Raw genomic sequence first — 16,070 nt, 5'->3', positions numbered from 1 at the left:
CTTAGTGAAAGATCACACATTGAATACAAAAGGGCTACTATGAATGGTAGTACATACAATCAGTGCATTTATTACAGGTTTGTTTGTTTGTTTGCAGACTGCCAGGGTTATTATAGGAATATCCATAAAAAAAAGGCATAGATCAAATGAACCAGGTAGCAAGGACACTGGGAAAACAAGGCCTGGTATTGTTGAAACTTTGCAAGACAATGAAACACGGAGGGTATTACTACAAAAGTAATCAGGGGAAAGAAGAAACAGATGAAGACAATGAAAAAAAACAAAAAGGTGACCTGACATGGGAGGAGACGGACTCAAAACAGAAAACTAAACACAGGCGCATGGTGTTCGTGACCATGGCAATGGCAACAGACGGGGTGGGGGGAGTATGTAGAGCGGATTCATTTCTTTTATTAAGAACAAATTTGCATGTGCAATTTCCAGTTGGCATGCAGGAGAGTTTTAAATACTTCTGGGATCATTTACACTTTTTTCCAGCATCTATTTTTTTACAGATTTATTTGGATCTTACTCTTCAGACTGTATTTAGGTTTGATGTCTTCTTTAAGATATTTTTTTAGCACCGGGACTTTCTAATATAGAGTACTGGCTTAGTGAATCTTTATGTAATGGTTTTACAGTTGCTTTTAGGCTGTATGGCAATGCTTTGACTTCATGCAACATGAAACTTAAGTGTAAGGTATTTACATTTACCTTGATTTATATGTTTACTTACTACACTAGATATAGAAACTATTCTTGCAATGAATTTCACTAGGTAATGTACCATGTACTTATATATGGTCAAAGTTTAAATCATGTGCTCATAATATAATGGTGCAAGACTATAGCTCTTCTGAGACCCTTTTATATTATTTTAAAAGTCTTTTTTTCATATATTAATATCCTGCTCCAGTAGAATCAAAGCCTATACCAGGCACTGAAAGCTGGAATGCACCATGTATGGGAATTCTGTTCTGTATTGTTCAAAGACTATAATCACACTCTTGATATCACCCAAGTGAGGATGGCGTCCCCTTTTGAGTCGGGTTCCTCTCAAGGTTTCTTCCTCATAACATCTAAGGGAGTTTTTCCTCCCTTAGATGTTCATCAGGAATAAATGCATATAAAACACCACACAGACAAAAGCCTAATTCCATAAAGATGGAGCTATGAGTCTTGTGCTTTTGCAGTTTTTCAGTTTTACATCACTTCTTCTTCTTTTTTCAGCTTCTCCCATTAGGGGTCGCCACAGCGGATTATCCATCTCTATACCACCCTGTCCTCTACGTCACTAATGTGTTAATATGGCTATAATATAACCCTGATTTATTTCTAATATTGTCACCCCATTAATGCATAAAAAAGAGATGCCATAAGTTATCATTAGTGATTTACTTCAATATGGACATTCCCACAGTATCCATCATTCTCTTCAACAACTGTCATCCATGCAAGTCTTGCTGTATGTTGCTTTTCTTAAACTTTCCTTTCGAGGCCTGGAATCCTTGGTCTGAGGCTTGGGCTGAGGCTGTGGTTGCAAGTGGTATATAATCACATACTCAGACCGGAGGGATTTACTGTATCCAAGGGAGCCGTAAAATGAAAAGCAGAAAGAAAAACAATAAGAAAATAAAAGTGCGAGCTTTGCGAGAAACAAAACGAAACAGAAAAGTAACTCTTGAAGAACTTGGTCTGACTTGGATTTAGCCAACATAATACTACATACACAACATGTAATGGATCCCTACATCTCTAATTTAATGCAGAACACTTAACAAATGAAAAAAAGAACCAACAATACAGTATAGCAACTGAATCAACACTGTCTTGAAATGCATTATAATGCACATTCATTCTCAGGCTACTGCATGTGTTGATAATAAACTTTTAAAAATGACAGTAATGGCTTGGCATAGTTTTACAAGGGCTTTGGTTTACAATAAACCCTTATTCTGATGCTGCTTGTAAGCTGCATCATGGTCTTCTGAGAATCCCAGAGTAAACCCATGATGCCTGCACAGCTGGCTCCGAATGGCTCCTGACCAAACTCCCACGTTTCCAATTTAGCTTTTAAAAGCAAACAGCACAGATGGAGGCCAAGCACAATCCCACATTTACAAATTAGTAAGAAGTCATGAATGGGAAAGGTCAAGGTTTTCTTTATCAATTGTTGATGAAACACAGCAGGTTTGAGAAAGTTGCAAAAGTAGGAATTCAGCGCAGGCTGCCAGACGATCCCTCTGAAAACTGTCAATTTTAAATATCATAATGTTTAGTGATCATTGAATTAAAAAAAACACTAAGTAGATTACTATACTATGCTTTGTACATGCATTCCTTGTCTAACTTTCCCCTAGCAATGAAGAATGCAAATCTTTATGGAACTTCAGTTGGTACCTCTGTGTCTCAAGCCTTTATACAACTGTATAAGCCTGTGTTCTGTCTGCAAAAGTTTGTCCTTACCCTTATTTTATCTCTGTCAGTCTCTTTATGCTTATCTTCTTGTATTTCTTATACTGCTAAGAAGAGTATTTTTTGCATGTGTGTGTGTGTGTGTGTGTGTGTGTGTGTGTGTGTGTGCGTGCCCTTATCCTCTCTCCTCCTCATCCAGTTCTCATCTAAAGAAGCTCAACTTTAAGTCTCCCGGGGTTAAGATGAAAATGTTAGCAACATCAGGCCAAAAATCCACACAAGATCATGTGCATAAAAAGTAAATAAACGCTCTAACTACTGCCCAGCACGCAATATTTCCCTCTCAAACAATATCTCCCATTTAATCGTCCTCTCTTAGTGAGTACATATCATTAACTAACAGTCAATTTTTTTCCTGTCTAGGCTTTTTTATCATTCTCTATTTTACTGCCTACCGCATGAAAACTAAAGCGAGCATGAGACTGCTTCCAAAGTCAAAAACCCAGAAATGTATGCAGCTGTCTTTCTACCGACAGTTTGTTCACTTTGTCAAAAGTAAGGCTGTTATTACTGCAAGTTCACCGGCTGTGTCGTGTGGGCCTCAGTGCTGATCTTTTTATGTGGTGGACAAAAATAGCAGTTAAAAGCAGGACTATAACACTTTACACAGCATTTCGGAAGCACGACAATGTTTACAGAAAGGACACGAGAGTGAGGGTTCATTAACATCTAAACAGTACAAGCCTGTTAGCGCAGGATGCATCCGTGGCTATATGAGACAGAGAGAGCGAGTGAAGCGAGAAAAGTGATAGATAATGACAAGAAAATATAAGAAATCCATGAAGTGAGAAACTAGCATTGAATAGGGCAATAAAAAGAAGAGAATATGAAAGTCATGGTGATGCAAATAATCATTGTGCATATACGCTCTATAGACATAAGTGTTGGGACATCTACATTTTCCAGGTATATGTGGTCCATCTGCCACCTGTGGAAAATTCATTCAAAGATTTCAAACACATTTCTTTCATGTTGTCATTATGGGGTATTGTTTGTAGAATTTTGAGGAAAATAATTAATTTGATCCATTTTGGAATAAGGCTGTAACATAAAATGTGAGAAAAGTGCAGTGCTGTAAATACTTTCCGGCTGCACTGCACATGGGATGGAGTGGAAGATCTTGAGTGGCCTGCTATAGAGAACTGACCTTAACCCAATCAAACACCTTTGGGATGCATCAAAACCCTGACTGCACCTCAGGCCTCCTTAACTTACAGTATATCAGGATCACATTTTACCAATGTTCTTGTAGGTAAATAAGCACAAATTCCCTAAGCACATTCCACATCTTCCCAATAGAGTGCAATTATTATAATAGCAAACATGTGTTTACAAATGTTTGGCTAAATATGTGTGTGTGTGTGTGTGTGTGTGTCCATATATATATATATATATATATATATATATATATATATATATATATATATATATATATATACACATACTAACAAACTGTAAACACACACACTAGGTAAAAAGCAAAAACACAAAAGAAAAACAGGAAACATGCAACCAGTCTGTCTGCCTCATACATACAAATAGTCAAACTTGAAGGTGGGAGCCTAATGGTTTGGGGTTGTTTTGGAGCAGGGAAGGTTGGATAATTATTCCGGATGAAAGGAATTCTGAACCCGCATGGCTACCGTTCCATACTTCAACACCATGCAGTTCCATCTGGTTTGCAGCTAATTGAAACCAACTTAACTATAAACAAGCAAAGAGCCAAAGCATACATCCAAGATTTGTAAATGTTATATAAAAAGCAAACAATTGGCTGGAGTGTTATCTATCATGGAATAGCCTGCCCAGTCCCTGTACCAAAAACCTATTGAACTGCTCTGTTATGGATGAACTCCATCGCAGGGTCATAAAGAAATATTCAACTAGTGAAGAACACATTCAGAAAGTTTTCTATGAGTTATGGCAAACTGAATGTTTGGAGAAACTAACTGTCTGGATCCCAAGTATGTGCAAAGCAGATATTCATGCTAAGAAAGGATTTTTCAATTAAAATAAATTTAACATTTGTACATTTGTATATTCTTTGTTTGGTCAATGTAAATCTTTTTAAAAACAGAGACATGCATGTGTCCTTGGCTTTTCCACACTATTGACAGGTTCTGTACATCAAAAGTAATCTACAGAAATGTATAGCTGCACAGATTTACAGCTTCTCCTTTAAACACCATTCAAGTACAGTAGGTGCAGTGATCACATGAAGAACCCAGACAGCTTCAGAAATCTAACTGGATTGGACCAACACAGCGTCACTTACACTTTTTACTTACATTTGTTACACAAGCATATGGACAATTTAATGATCATTTTATCACACTGAGTCACTTTAATCTGTACTTCTGTCATACAAATGTAATACATATCTACCCTTCCTTTCTGTTAATTCATGTATGTATGTATATATATATATATATATATATATATATATATATATATATATATATATATATATATACACACATTTTATACTTATTTTTTTTTTTTTACATTTATTTTTTATCCTATATTGTATTTATTTTTATGTTTACAAGTTGGACAGTCGTAAAAAGCATTTGACTATGTCATACTATATGAATGAGTATGTGACATAAAAATAGAATTTGAATATGCATTTGAAATTATTTGCTTTGCATCAAATGATTTCAATCTTTTTTTGGGGGGTTGTTTTTGAGTCACTGAGATGCTCTATACACTGCACACACAATTATTATTCAGGTTGTCCATTCACTATATGGGGGAAAAGAGACAATCAGTGTGGAGTAATAAAGAAAGAAGACAGGACATGACTGATATCAGTATAATGTAAGTGCAAGCTGAAAAAAAAGCAATATGAGAGATATAAAAGATGTAAATAGAAATTATGGTGAGAGAAAAAGGGAAGAATATGAGACAGAGAGAAAGACAGCATGAATGAAGAGAAAGAAACAGTTCAGCTGGCATTAAATATTGATGAGGTGAATCTAAGAGTCTCACTCTCCATCCTGCTGTCAGCTGTTAGTGATTGATCAAACGACACTGTAAATCCAGTTAAATCCACACACACACACACACACACACACACACACACACACACACACACACGCACACACACACACACACACACACACACACACAAACAAGCACCTGCATACACTCCCACACAATCTGGTCAATGCAGAACACACTTTCTTTGTCTCCTGCCTCTTGTCTTTGTACCTTGTGTGTATCTCTTTGTCCTCTCTTCTTTTTCGCTTTTTCTTTCCGTGAGACTTCAACATCTTTTGATCTTCTGATCCCAGAATACTTCTTTTTCCATTTTTCTTTCTTTGGATAGATACCACCCTCCCCCCTCTCTTTCCCTTTTCCCTTTCTCCCTCTCTCTCTTTTTAGAATGATGGAAAAAAGCAGATCCTTTAAAAGTCACCTTGATTAGTCACAGTTCTGTGTCCTCTGGCATGGCAGTGAATCACTATTCTCTAGTCCAGCCTCCACATGCTAGTCTTGCTAGATTGCTTTTAGCTACACACATAGAGAGTTGTCTCGAACGGGACACACACATACACACACCTGACAATATATTAAATGTAAAAGTGAATATCATTTGGAATATCATGGTGTTTGGTGACTTCATTTTTCAAGTATTATATTTAACTAATTAGAAAAGAATTCATGGATTCATTCATTCCATGTGCTACCACAACCCTAATAAAACTGAAAGTAACACTAGCACGCAGCACATCTCTTGTATCTCTATTTTGGATCATGTCTATGCAGTTCTAATGCAGTCCACTCGAATCGAATGAGACAAGTGCTGGATAAGAAACATCCCAAGGGTGCAGTTTGTGTTAGACAGGTGGTGTGATGACTCCAGGATAGCCTGGCAACCAATGCTAACTTCAACTGCGATGAAATATGGTTAGTGTTCCAGACCACACAATGCACAACAGATGAAACAAAAAATACACAAGGGACTGGCTGAGGGTCTGGGAAAGAAATCAGATTGTAACATCTGTAGGAACTAAAAGACGATTGAAAAGAAAAAAACACTAAAAGCGCTGCTTAGGCTTCTGTATGGAGATGAGACTTCAGAGATATTGATCGTGAGAGAAAAAAACAGGAATGATTAAAACCAACAAATTAATTTATCAGTAAACCCTAAACATTTTCACTAATGCATTCTCTCCTTTTCTCCTATAGTTGGTATGATAATGCTTCCATTTAGTTATTCTTTTTTTTCCATTTTCAGTAAAAGACAATATCATCATCCTTTCCCAGGATATTAATGGACAAACCCAAGGTTGCTTATAGTGTAGAGAAAGGGATTCCTTAACTACCCCACATAGGGTCGCTTGATTTACAAATAAGGTCAGAAGTGTGTATAAAGCACAATGAGTATAAAATATTATAAATATTGTTCATTAAAAGAGATAATCATGGACACAAGATTAGTGTCTAAAGTCTTTTTCCAGTCTTCAACTGCCTCGTTTTGGTAAATCTCAGCCCAGGCAGTTACCATATCCAATTCAAACCAGTCTGACCATTTTCCTCTGGCCTTCTTTAGTAAAAACCTGCTTCACTGGCAGAACTGTCACACATTTCTTTTTTTTTTTATTTGACAAAATAAAATTCCCAGGAGATCAGCAGATTCTGAAACACTCAAACCAGCCCATCTGGTACCAACAGCCATGCCATTACCTAAAGCTCTTTACCTATGTCTGCATGATTTTTTTTTGCTTGCCACTGCTGACAGATGTCTGGCTGATTGGATGACTGAATATAGAGGTGTACAGGTATTCCAAATGACACCTGCGAAAGTGTGTAGATTTACAAGCTTGACTGTTTCCTTACAAATAATTGCAAGTTCTGCAAGCTTTCTGTGAATCTGAATGTACATTATTATCAGGTATCAAAAGCTGGCTTCAACAGAGTAAATGAGATTGTCCTTTTAAACACATTTTCTGACTTTTCTACTATATGACTATACGACTGAAAAGTCGTATATATGTTCAAATGTTATAACACTGAAATCTAAAAAATGTAAGCTGGCTAAGCTTGGGTTCGGCTTTTGCTCACTTTCCAGTACATCATCACTTTATGGAGTTGTGTGGGTGTACGATAATGCTTCCTTTATCTCCTAAAAATTCATTTATTGGTCAAGGTCACAGTGGATCCAGATTGGATCCTAATCCTGGAACATTATGTGGAATAACAGTCCATCATACACAATTCACATTTTACATTGTTGAAGGAAACTCAAAGAAACCGTGAAATGTGTAATACTAACCACATACAGTAAGCAAAATTTAGGATCAAACCAGGGATCTCTAGATCTGTGGGAATGCAATGTTACCTGCTGTGTCAGTGTGCTGCCCAATACTGAAAAAAAAGTGTGTTCCCAGCTTTCTGACTCAAATGTGGCTTCTTTCAATGGCAGGTTTTTACTGCAATCTAAGAAAACAAATTTATACAATTAACTGCTTCCAGTGTCTGTGGGAATCCACCTGTCCTCTCCACGTTTTCATCTACCACAGTTTGTGGAACGGTAAAAGGGAAAAAGCTCCATTTCTCCATTTGTCTATAAACAAAAAGTGTTCCAAGAACTATTATGGAACAAGACAGAAATTCAAACGAGACAAAAAAAAAAAAAAAATATTTTGAAGCGTACCAAATGCAAGAATTTTCACCATTAGCGTCTTGGCCACCAGACCTTATTCTGGAAGGCAGTGCGTATCATGTGGCAGGGTTATGTCAAATAAAATGGGCAATGATTTGCCAAGCAATCTGCCAGAGTTAGAGCAGAGATCTTAGAAAATATTTGTGGTAGAGTGGATCATTTTAGGACAACTGAGACAACATTGCTTAGAAAATATGAAGGCTTGGAGGAAATTATAAAGACAAAGAGCATGTCTTTACACTGTCAACACTGACAACTCACTGGCAATACGGTACTAGTTTAGGGAGCTTAATGGCAAATAGTAGCTAAAAGACCATTTACTTAAAAGATGTTTATACAAAGTTTTGCTCTTTTTTATAATTATTAAAAATGTCAATTACTTTAATGCAGGCAAGAACAATTCTGTAATAAACTAAAGTACCACAGACCTTCAGAGATATTTGGGAATACCTTGTCCATTTCCCAAACTGAGTACTGCTGTACTAAATAGAACGTCAGTATTATTTCAGTGTACTTACTCCTTAAGTAGCATAATATATGGTGTGCACTATGCTGTTTGATAAACAGTTTTACTGAATGGTAATTTACTGGGAACTTGCAGCTGTTAATCCACATAGTGCAGCACAATGCACATGACTGAATGTTCTTCCATGAGAAGCTTGCAATAGCATTTTTCTTCTCTTTTTTTTTTACAAAACGGGTGACATTTCTTCCGGCAGCTCTAAGCTAGTGCCCTAATTTCCTATTTAGTCATGAATTATAGGTCTGAACATTGAATAGCAGAATACAGAGAAACATGGGAAAAGTAAAACGAGAAAGTTTTGTAAAACAGCAGGAACAAAAATAAATCACAAAAAGTAGCAAATAACTACCAGATAATAATCACGGTCTTCCTATTTCATTCTTATGCATCGTTTCTGTTACTAGTTGTCAGGGTTGTGGTCTTGTGTGGGTTGAAACCAGGAAGTAAAGGGTCAGAGGGGAGTGGTTCTTTATTCCCTTAAGTGTACACACCTGTTTCTTTTCCTTCAATGCACGTTTATTGTTTTTTGCCCTTAGAGGCAAAACAGAGCCTATGTTTACATGCTGATCCTACAGTAACTAAAAGAATGACTATTATATCCTTATAAGGACATTACTTATAATCACACACACTCCTGTACTCCTGGTGGTTCTCACTCTCCAGTGTTCTGTATTGTTTAAAGACTATAATCACACTCTTTATATAACCCAAATGAGGATGGGTTCCCTTTTGAGTCTGGTTCCTCTCAAGGTTTCTTCCCCCTTCATGTAGGGAGATACTCCTTGCCACATTCGCCCCAGGCTTCATTATCAGGAATAAACACATATAATTCCCTTTAATTCTTAAGTTCTGTAAAGCTGCTTTGAGACAATGTCCATTTTGAAAAACACAATAGAAATAAACTTGAATTTAAACAAAAATAAACGTATTGTAAGTGCAAACATACTTGGCAATAAAGCTCTTTCTGATTCTGATTCTTATTTACTGTGTGATATTTATATATAATTTAGAAAGCAGCGGTTTCTTTGCACTCTTCCACCGTTTTGTTCTCCATTTTTCCCATGTCCTGCTAGCAAAAAAAATGAGAGGATATTAGAAAGGCTTTAATGTGGCATAAATTAACTTGCTGATTGCATTTTAAGGTCAATAATAATTAGTTAGTAATTTGTAATATAATAGTTTGTATATAAATTACGCTATTAACAAGAAAATAACCAAGATCACTGTTATGGTCATGGTCTCTTGTAGTAGATCTAGTCATAGATGCCCATAGGATTGATATTATGTTAAGTTAACAAAGCTGACTGAGGACTGGATACGTAACACCTTAAACTAGGCCATAACACCAATATGTGGGCCTTTCCCAGACTATTGTGACAAAAAGTTGGAACCACACAATGGTGTAGGATGTCTTTGCATTAAAATTTCTCTACACTAAAACTAAGGAGCCTAGTCAAAACATGTTCTTGAATAAGCACCTGTCTAAAAAGCAAGATCTAGTATGACATGGTTTGCTATGGCCAATTTGGGAGAAAGACACCAGTGACCTCCACAAAGTAATGACCACAACCCCATTACCTTTAGGATGAATTTTAACTGCACTCCAGACCTCGTTTGCTGACATCACTACCTGACCTTCCTAATGGACAAATCCCCATAGCCATGTTTCAAAACCTAGTGGAACGATTTCCCAGAAGATTAAATGTCATTATATCCACATAGTGGGGGACTAAACTTTAAATGCAATTCAAGTATGCCTGGGAATATTTGGAATCACAAGGATACCACTAAAACACTATAACTTCTTAATTCTGTGGAATCTATAGGTTTTATTTTATGGATAAAAGTTCATATGTGCTAATCTAATCCTAAATTTATTCACAATTTGCCATTATAATAACCTCCACTCTTGTGGGAAGATGTTTTACTTAATTTTGAAACGTGCCTGTGGAAATTTTTTTGCTTATTTAGCCAAAAGGGCGTTAGTAAAATCAGGTACTTATCTAAGGTACTTCCAATTTAACCCAACAGGTTTAATAAGTTTAAAGTCAGAATCATGTAAATCATATCTGCATAAACTTTGCTTTCTGCACAGGCACTGTCGTGCTAAAACAGATTTATATCTCTTATTTGAAGTGAAGGGAAAACTTCATGTTGCAACATCCAAAGACGTTCAATACAGTTGGGTGCTTTCAACTTTGTGTTAACAAATTGGGGAAAATGCACATGTAGCTGGAAAAGTCAGGTTTCCCAATACTTTTATCCATATAGCATAGCCTGTCCTCCACAGCTCCAGGTAGCCTCCTTACCTTTCAGCACTACATCCTGGTTTGGCTTCCCTCAACTGTCAATGACTGTCGATAATTAGTCACTAGCAGGTTTAAGTGTTTATGGTAAATCTTTTGAAATATATCACCAAGCAACATGCAGTTTATCGTTATACATTCTTAATTAGCTGAATTGAAAAGCGGTTTCTGAGTCACCTTTGAGTCACTGGAACCTGGTTTTGCCTCTCAGAAAGAACCATACGGTAAGAGCTCCTGGTAGGTGTCTAAGTGCTCTAGATACATAGATCTCACTCCATTTCAAAGTCTGTTAGAGCACAGCTCTGAAAGGTATCGACACGCAATGGGATACTTTAAATGTGAAAACATATTTTACTGTGCAGAAATTATGTTAGATAGGTGAAGTAGCTACTGATTTGTTGCAGGGATATAAGCTACACTTTCACCTTTAGCTGTCAACTTTCACATGGTTTATTGGTATCAGATCCCCACAAGTTGTTGATCTGATCTAAGACTCTTAAAAGATGAATCAACAGTTTAGAACAATAAATTCTACTTGACTTACTACTTTGCTAAGCTAAGATTTTTGTTTCAAATCTAAATTTGAGTTTCTCAGACCCTTTTTTTTTTGGCTATTAATCTTGCCAGATGTAGTTCAAGGCATGCAAGAAGAGGACTGATTCACATCAGTAAATCTTCATCCTTGTCTTTGCTGATATCTTGTGACATCAAGATACTGACATATTTGGATGACTGACTCACATATATTATAGCACTCTTAGTGGCACAGTGAAGGCTAGGCACCCCAACGTGTGATGATATTATTAGGTTTGCCAATTAAATTCAGTGAGGCGGTCATGTGCGATACTGGCATCTGCTGAGTTTACTAGAATTGACTATAGTAGCTGGATTGCTACTGCAGTCAAGGCTGTTATGGCTACAGGTTTTTTATTTGGAAATAATATTTGGCAAGGTGCAGCAGTATTTCCTCACTAATGTCATGCCAGAATACACTGACCTACTGGCCTCATCACCTACTAATATGTCACATCTTTTATACCACTGATTCTTACCATGTTATACATAACCATGATACAATTCAAAAAGTCCTGCAGTTCCAAACGGATGGCAAGATTTGTGACTCCCAGGAAGGTTTTGTCATGCCCCCTTAACCCTCTGAATGTTACCATGTCCCATTGTTCCCCATGAGCCTAACATGGTGGTTTCTCTTTGAGTAACTTTGAGAATTGTCCCTTTTAAAAAGCCACAGTTTGTGAACCTATGCAGAATGATCAAGTGAAATAGAAAACAAGTAGGACAAACTTAGCTCATAGTAATTGCTAGTCAAATGACTCTGGGGTGACTTTGTGGTTAAATCTGGGATGTCTGCCCAACATCAAATCATTCTTTCCTTTGAAAGTGATCCTTAAGTTATTATGGGGATCAGACAGTGGCCATCCAATCTTCAGACTAATTGTTCTCCCAACACAAAAAAGTCATTAGGGATTCCCTTGTTTAAGCAGAGACGCACACAGTGGATGGTGTATGTCATCACCATGGCATATGCATGGGTTAGAAAGTCAACCCCTATTGTGACATACCACTATTCAATCAGCTTCTCGTTCTCATCAACATCATCTTGAGGCATTCCACGCTAGGAGGTCTAAGCCTGGGTGTCAGCATGCAACTTGTTTGGGTTCTACAAGGTTATCATCACCTCTCCCAGGCATGTCAATTTAACAGTTATCCCTGTGCTCACGACCTGGTACTCATTACATTCCTGTCATAGGCTATCCAGTTGATTCTAAATGCATTAGCAGGGGTAAAGTGAATGCTAGCATTCTAATATATGCTATATAACTATAAATGTATGCATTCTATTGGTAAAGTTAACAATAACATTAACTTCACAAAAAAAAAAACTTTTATGTATAATGACAGTAAATTTGAGCTAACATGAAGATACAGCAGTGAAAACACCAACCTTTTCTGAAGATTTGTTCTTTAACTTTAAGAGTGTTGATTAAATAAAGAAATTGAATGGGAAAATAGAAATCTTATTACCAATAACGAGATAAATATTTGCAGTGTGTATGTATTAAATTTTCTTTGTAAAACCATCACCTCCCATTGACATTGTCAGAGTGCCACAATGAATTAGAAACAACTCTGTGAAGCCCAGATGTTTGAGAAGTTTCATATGACTTTCATTGTTTTTGAAAAACGCCACATTCTCCATAGTTTCACGCATGGCTGGCAAAATTAACCACCATGAATTCTGCAAAAGAGATAATGCTTTAGAGCTAATTTAAAAGAGTAATGTGTCACAGAAAAATTTTATTAATTAATGCAGGCTATCTGCCAACAATTACATATGTATAAGCTAAAACATAGCACTATATATAAATCAGACTGTGTCCAGCATCAGTAACACTAATTTACACATTTCACACTCATAAACTTGTCTGACTCCAGCATTAATGTGTCTGACTGAAATACACTGGATTAATCAGTGTGATTGAGGGCATCTCAAGAAGAGCAGGCTTCACTTTAAGGTGTCCACTAGTGGATGATGCTTGTACAAGCGTTACAATTTCATCACATAAGTGTCTGCTAGCTAATGGTTCATTTTCCTTTATAAATCATGTGTTATTTTATTGCAACTGGAAGCATCGCTGGCATCCGCTCGCATTGCACATGTTGGAAGCGGACCACTAATATTTCAGCAGGGTGTCAAAACGGGATTGTTAACTCTCTTACCCACTTTCTGTGTGTGTGTGTGTGTGTGTGTGTGTGTGTGTGTGTGTGTGTGTGTGTGTGTGTGAGAGAGAGAGAGAGAGAGAGAGAGAGAGAGAGAGAGAGAGAGAGATACAGACAGAGAGTAGAGACTGCTACAAGATGACCATGGACCGGTTTCTATGCTACTAAGCATCCTGGACCTTCCTAAAGAATGTCAGAGTTTATCAGGCCGTCAGTGTAGAAGTCACAAATTACAATCATATGATGATCTTTATCGACCATATCACCTGCAACCTAAATGATTTGAAATAGTTACTGTACCACTATACAGTATTTGTCATGAACATTTTAACACACATATACACACACACACACACACACACACACACCAAAAAAAAGCTGAAAGATATAATAAAAAACTGCGAATTTAAACATATAACCAAAAATACCCTGGTACAGGATCTCTGCTTCATCTCAGCTGTATTAAGTGGTTTGTACAATTGCATGTCTGCCCCACACGCACGCACACACACACACACACATACATACAGCAGGTTCAAATCTATGAAATACAAAGTTCACTATGGTCAGGCACCAATCAAAAGATATACATTTATTTATTTTCATGTATGTCTTCACATTGAGCTCATCTCAGCTGCGTTGTAAGTATCCTTCAAGTGATTTGTACATGTCTGACAAAGCCCCACACACACACACACACACACACACACACACACACACACACACATATATATATATATATATATATATATATATATATATATATATATATATATATATACATGTAAAATTTCCCCCAACTTAATCTGCTAGAGAACTTGTGTTCTGTCTTACTCCTAGAATCATCTACACAAATGATAAACCTCAGTGATGAGATTTTCAAATAGAAATTAATTTTCCTTTGAGCGCATCTAATTCAACACACTTCGGCACACACACACACACACACACACACACACACACCACTCCATTGACGATTGTGCTGAAATTTGGCAAAAGGCTTTTTTGTGTTCAACGCTGTAGACTTGCACAGAGAGTTGCACACTTCCCTGCCACACTCACCAGAGATCTGCGTCTGCGGAACGCCGCTCAGGCTGAAGCTTTTGCTGCTGTAAAACTGTCGGAAAGCCGAGCAGCTCCGGGACTTGCCGCTCGCGCTCTCTGCGCTCACCGCTCCGGCCAGGACGCACAGCACGAGCGCCACGCGCACCTCCATCGTCCCGCACTTCCAGATCCGACAAAGAAAACAATATATAACACACACAATGAGATGGACGCGCTTGCTGTCTGTCCGTCTGGTGATTTGCACGCGTTTAAACTGGCATTCAAGTTCTCTTTTCCAGTGCTGAATATCTGAGATGCACTGGGGGGGAAAAAAAACGCCTACGCTGCCGGTCTGGTGAGAAATTGCTTTTACTCCGTGCCTGTGATTTGAGCACACTTGCGCACCCGGGATCCAGTATCTTAGTATTATTATTTTAGAAAAGCTCTTCAATAATGTGTTAAATAAGAAACTGAGTCGTTGCTGGTCCGGTGTGTGTCCTGAGAGTGTGTGCACGCGCGCGTGTGTGTGTGTGTGTATGCGCGCGCTGTCTCTTGCGCTTTCGGGCCGGAGAAACGCTTAGACACCTTCAACGTCAGTCGGGAAAGCAAGGGGCATCGAGCTCGCGCGCCTCTAGAGGACGTTACACCGCGTGTCTGTTGGAGCCAAAAGCCAAAAAAGAACAGATTTAGCTTCCAGCTTCCGGTGCCTCAGACGCGTTCACACCGCCCCGGACACACTGATCTCTACAGATCTCTACAGAATAACTGACCTTGCGTGTTACATCTAACCAAGACATATGCGCAGAGAGGGTTTTCACAGTTGTAATTGTAAAATCCCCCCCAAAATTACTTTAAAAAAAATGTATTTTAATAGATGGATGTATAAGTCTCACTTTCTGTTCACCTATCTATCTATCTATCTATCTATCTATCTATCTATCTATCTATCTATCTATCTATCTATCTATCTATCTATCTATCTATCTATCTATCTATCTATCATTTATTCCCATCCATTTTCATTTTCCGTAAATTCTTCTCCCATGGTAATGTAAAGGAAATGCAATGTAAAAACGAAAATATTTTTTTTTTCTCCATGCTAATAAAAGGCACAGCAGTGTTAATTAACATGCAGTTACAATACGGCCATTAAATTATAATTACACTACCATGTAAAAGACACTTACTGTATAAGCTCTACCCCAGTGACTGTATAGATTTGTAATTTTTATTTTTATTGTTATTATTATAATGATCTGAGCCTCTATAAGCTCATTGATTAATTGATTTGCATATTTATTTGTTTGTTTGT

The 16,070-nt window shown here is 37.4% G+C and overlaps 1 protein-coding gene across 1 annotated transcript in view; it reads right to left on the bottom strand.

Annotated features, from left to right (window-relative positions):
- The window catches only part of gpc1b (glypican 1b), an 87,109-nt gene extending 71,480 nt beyond the window's left edge, over window positions 1-15,629 (bottom strand). Inside the window, exon 1 of the mRNA XM_046876084.1 lies at window positions 14,777-15,629. Coding sequence (XP_046732040.1) covers window positions 14,777-14,930 — 154 coding nt within the window. The 5' untranslated portion in view covers window positions 14,931-15,629. The remainder of the gene's footprint in view (window positions 1-14,776) is intronic.
- Window positions 15,630-16,070: the final 441 nt, after the last annotated feature.

Source organism: Silurus meridionalis, chromosome 20 (genome assembly GCF_014805685.1).
Source record: "Silurus meridionalis isolate SWU-2019-XX chromosome 20, ASM1480568v1, whole genome shotgun sequence".
In the NCBI taxonomy this organism is placed as follows: Eukaryota; Metazoa; Chordata; class Actinopteri; order Siluriformes; family Siluridae; genus Silurus; species Silurus meridionalis.
Note: the sequence above shows the minus strand (reverse complement) of the source record. Positions and strands in the feature narration are given on the sequence as shown.